General features: G+C 37.3%; 1 protein-coding gene across 1 annotated transcript in view; it reads left to right on the forward strand.

Annotated features, from left to right (window-relative positions):
- Nucleotides 1–2,170, forward strand: part of ADSS (adenylosuccinate synthase) — a gene marked incomplete at its 5' end in the record, with an annotated part of 39,981 nt that extends 37,811 nt beyond the window's left edge. Inside the window, 2 exons of the mRNA XM_019526717.1 lie at nt 252–401; nt 1,595–2,170. Of these exons, the coding sequence (XP_019382262.1) occupies nt 252–401; nt 1,595–1,647 (203 nt within the window). The remainder of the gene's footprint in view (nt 1–251; nt 402–1,594) is intronic.
- Between the last annotated feature and the right edge of the window lie 3,195 nt (nt 2,171–5,365).

Below are 5,365 nucleotides of genomic sequence, written 5' to 3' on the forward strand. Positions count from 1 at the left end.
TTTTTTTTTTTTTTTTTAAGATAAGCCCCTGCCTATATCTATATCAGAGTTACCATTTAGGGCCCTTTCTGCTATCTTGGTTGCAATTTTGTTCCTCAAGCCAAGGGGCAGCAGTAAGTAAATCTTTTTGGAGGTTCCATCAGTAAAAGAACTAAGTTGGGGCCTGATTAAAATGATTTCTAGCTGGTTGTTTAAGGTGATATGAATCTATATTAGTTACATAGTAAACAGGCTTTTCTTTTTCTCTTCAGCAAACCAGGAAGTCTTAAATAAAGTAGAGGTTCAATATCAGATACTCCCAGGGTGGGATACAGACATATCAAATGCAAGAACATTTGATGAACTTCCTATAAATGCACAGAACTATGTTCGCTTTCTAGAAATGGAGCTTGGTGTTCCTGGTAAGTAGAACAAACTTTCACACGTAAAGAAACCCATCTGGAATAGAAGCAAATTAACTCCAATTTCTCTTGCCCCTCTGTTAGTGAAAATTACTCAATGTGCATCTAGAGTGATAGAATTTGAAGTTGATATATTTGTCCTTTGTCACTCTGACACTAATTATTGCTTTGTTTTAACTGTAAAATCTAAAAATAGGGAACATTTTAAAAAGGTTTTTAGTATATTTGTGTACTTTTTACCAATTAGTTTTTGTCCTTCTAATTAAATTGCTATTCTCCTTTTTAATGGATTCACCAACACTGTCCTGTTTACATTTTCTTGTGAGGAAAGATTGCCTGCGAGTTGGGAGACGTGGGCTTCTTTCTGATCACAGAACATGATCGTTGGGAAATATTTTAACTTCAGTGTTCAATGTTTTAACACCTATTTCTGAAAGGGGTTATGAGACTTAGACCCCTGCCACATGTTACGTTTAAGATGTGTGTAACAACTTAGTCATGTCTTAAGTTGTAACCTGGCCACATGTTAAAGTAGTTAATAGCATCATAAAACAAGGACTAAGCCATAATTTTTGTGGAATAACCGTGGTTGGTTACTATGACTCCATTAACTGAATGTGTGGGGCCACATGTGCCCCATGGCTACAAGTCCCATCAGTTGGTGAGGCTTCCAGCTGCAGGGAGCACCATGTGCCCCTGGGGGCTGGGAGCCCACAACTGATGGATTCATGTGGATGAGTCCCATCAGCCAAGAGGGCTCCAACCAGCAGGAGCTTATTACTTGCCGTTGCAGGGGAAGTCCAGGATAGTGATCCCTGGCTCCCCCTGCATTGGCAATAAAGGAGGATGGGATCTGATCCTTATCCCATCCTGCTTTATTGCCTTTATTCCCTATGGCAGGAAGTGGAGTTACGTAGATTGCACATCAGGTCCCTTCATGCTTTACTTGCATGCCTAGAATTTTAGGACCTGATCTTGTTAATTTTTAAGTCAGTGATTCAAGATCACGTACTTGGAGATTGGACACAGAGATATTAAAGAAATGCAGTGTCATTGCTTAATAACAAATACTACGGTTGCTAATGATACATAGATATTTACACAGAAGAACATTTTTTTTTTCTTTAGCAATGTCACATTTGAGTTTATGATAAAAAGTGCAAACTGTTCTGTCACCTTCTTTTTTCCTGCAGTTAAATGGATTGGAGTAGGGAAATCCAGGGAGTCAATGATCCAGCTGTTTTAAAGATTTCAGATGCATGGAAAGACCATACACTCCTCAAAAGACTGCTCATTCTTAAATGTATTAGTAGCCCGCAAAGCAAAGATGTTGAAGATAGATCTTGCATGGAAAGAAATGCTAGAGATGGTCTCACCAAATCCATTGCTACACCTGAAAGACTTTGACCTGTACCTGTATCAGCTGTCAACTGGCAATTTCCAGGACATTTGTCATTATTGTTGCTCATGGTGCCACCAGGTTTTTTCTTTTTCTTTTTTATCAAATACTTGCTCCATAATGTAATTCTTGGTTGAACAAGCTAAGATGGCATTGCTTTCATGACTGTTTGTCTTTGTTATCGTCTCTCTGCTTTTGGCGGTGTTACTTCCCTGAAATTTTAGACAGTAAAATAATGCAGTTTTGCACAAATAGTTTTGCGTCTTCATTATTTGTATTCTTAAAGCTGTTGTATCCTTTATGGCTGTTGTGAGTGATTAAAGAGAGGGACACAGGTGATTTTATAATGCTATAAACACTGTCTAAATTATTGTTTGAGTTTTTTGTTCAGAAAATTGTGATGGTGAATTGTTTGGAGTATGCAAGGGTTTTTTTGTTTTTGTTTTTAAGGGTACAGCACAAAAACACTTCACACTTAATTTACACTTAAGCATTTACAAGAAAATATGCCCACAGACCTAGAAACTTGATATTGTAAAAAGCTCATTTATAGTTATTAAAGAACTCTTCTGATTTTATCAGTTAACTTTTAAAATGTTAATTTAGATGGCTGCATTTCAAGAGTGCCTACTGCCAAAAAAGCAAATGTGTTGCCAAGGAAGCAAAGGGGATTTTTTTTGTTTGTTTGGGGGGGGGGTTGTTTTGTTTTTGTTTTTTAAATTTGATTAGGACACCTTAGTGTCATTTTAAGTTTCTTTATACATCATTGGTTAAAATATCTTTTTACTTCACATTTACCAGAAGAAAGTACTGACAAAGTATTTTAAAATTAGATGTATATACAGTAGAAATAGCACTGAATGTGGGTTAGACACAGGTAAAAATGGTGAGAAATCACCCTTCAAGGGTGGTGCTTTTTCTTTAATGACATTGAAATACTTTCGGGAAGGATTTCCATGTACACTTTGGAGGTGTAATTCCTACTACAGGTAAGAGACATGTTTATACTTTGTTAGTGCTAGAGGTAATAGTGCAGTTACCTAATCTAATACCAGTTTTTAATTGAATTTATGACTAAACATGATATTGGATGTTTTTCTACTTTGTGTTTTGATGTTCAGATACTCCCCTTTCACTTGGAAATGGCATACTTGGTTTTTTAATCATTAACTGATCAAACTTGGATATGCTGCTGTACTGGAATAGTTACTTTAGCTGGTAAAGGGGAATATAGAAAACTTTCAATTTTATAAAATAAAACAAAATACCCTTCATGGTCAAATCCAAGCAGAGAGATATAGATGTAGATATAGATAAAATCAGAATAATTCATTAGATTCCAAGGCTAATGTTTAGGTGTTTTAACACAGCAAATACATTTTTATATTGGCCATAAAAATATTCTTCATAAGAAAGGTATTGTGAAAGGGCTTGTTGCATTTATATGAGCATTTGTTGCCAAGATGTTTAAAGGCAATGTAGAATGATGAGCTTTGGGTGGGGAACAGGAAGAGGAAGTTACTACAGGAATAAAGTAAGATGGCAGAGAACCTTAAATGTGCCATTTGATACAGATCACAAATGTGTTTTGGAGGTACTTGGGAAGCAAAGAGTGGCTCTCATTTTTCTCTTTCTTTTTTTTGTTACCCCATTAGGCAACAATGCTTCACTCTGTAAAATGGAGTAAATTTGTTGGGCATATAGTCCACTTTTTCCTAGCCTTTGGTCAGATAATCTAAGAAAGTTAGATTATTTCCTAATTTAATTTGGGAGTTGAACTAGTTTGATCTCTTTTGAATCTAAATTAATCTCAGCAGGCAGAATTCTGGGGCTTCACATCAGTGAGCACCGATGGGAGAAACTAAATGTTTACATTACCTTTGGGAGACAGGGAATGAATTTCACAATTTGAGCAACATGGCAATTTATTAAATGAGAAGCCTCTGTTTATAAAGTACTTAGGAAAGGAGCTATTTGAGCATATGTAAGGGCATAAAAAAAGCAGTGCTAGATCTTTAGGGGATTTGGAAGATGTGCTGTTAGCAAACTCAGCTGCTTAATCTCACCTGTGGAAATGCTATAAAGAAATCTGAAAGACTTACTTTCATTTTTCTGTATTTAGCATTGTCCTTTGGATTTGTTCATGGAAAGGAGTAAATTGTCTCTTTAGTAAACTTGTCATTGATTTTGATACTACTCAAATTAATGGTGTTGTGCAAGTAAGGGTCAGCTTGAAACCTAGAATATTGCAACGTGCCTCCATCTACAACTATTGCTTTTTGGTAAAACTTTAAACTTTTTGATAATCCTGTTTGTTTGTCTGTAAGTCTTTGGGGCTGTGAACATTGGGGTTTTCTAAAAATTGTAATATGTATATGTTTGGGCCAGACCATAACAAGTTCTGTTGGTTTTCTTGCCTTGACTGAGTATTGTAAGGGATGCTGGGTCCTTGTGAGCTGTGAATGGAATGGGTAGGGGATTACTACTTATTGGTCAATGCATGAGTGTCAAATTCATTGCACCCCACAGGCTGGATAAATAGTGCAGGGCCAGTACATGGCCTCTGGATCAGGCCGGCAGACCAGCCCCCTGCACCAGATCCAGTGTGTTGGGCCAGCACAGCACAGGTAAGGCATGCAGCAACACAACAGTTCCAGCTCATGGGACCATTCCAGCATGCACTGTATGTGGTGTAGTGGATTTAGTCCAAGATTTGCAGCAGCACATTGGGCTAGATGATATGACTCAGCGAGTCGCATCTCATGCCCCTAAGTTAGTGGCCTTAATGTGCCCTTCTCTGTCATCAGCAAGAACACACTGTCCACCCATTCTGTACATCTACCAGTTGGGAACACTTCAGACTCGAGCACATCTGTTTTCAACTTCTCATCATACAAAGTGCCCTTCATTTAAATCCACATGGTCATATTCACAAATAAAACTTAATAGTGGTTTCTGAGCCACATAACCAATACAACTACAGGATAAAATATGATTCAGGATACTTCTGCAACTTAGCAAAAACAGACTTCTGTTGGTTTCATGCATGGGTGGCTAACTTCAAAGCACCATTTTTATTTTTAAAGCTCAGTTGAAATGTTTTTCTTATTCCAATTTTTGAGCGTGGATTTAAAAACTTGGGGTCTTGCACTGGCAGCACTTCTCCAAGTTGGAAAGTGGTCTAGGATCAGTCTCTGGTGTATGTTTATCCATAGCACCTGGAATTAAAGATATATTTTCTCTATCAACCAAAAAAAAAATACCAACAAAAAAAACCCAAACCAAAAACCTTTCATGTTGCAAATCAAAAAAGAAAAACAAGGATTTTCTGAGCCTCTTCCTAGGATGACCATTTGGATTGTTCTGTCTATTCTCAGCATGTACTCTTTATTATTTCCTTCCCCCTCTCTGCTCCCCCCACCCCTTTTTTGAAATCCTTGTTCTCAATTCCCATTTGTTTAATTTCCTTTCTTGCACTTGCTGCTTGGGTTAAAGGAGTACATGTTGCTGAGACAGAGATGCGTGTTTGGGTGTTTCAGAATTTGGTTATTTCAGTGATTCATAG

Source organism: Gavialis gangeticus, unplaced genomic scaffold (genome assembly GCF_001723915.1).
Source record: "Gavialis gangeticus isolate Ggan-Ray unplaced genomic scaffold, GavGan_comp1, whole genome shotgun sequence".
NCBI lineage: Eukaryota > Metazoa > Chordata > Crocodylia > Gavialidae > Gavialis > Gavialis gangeticus.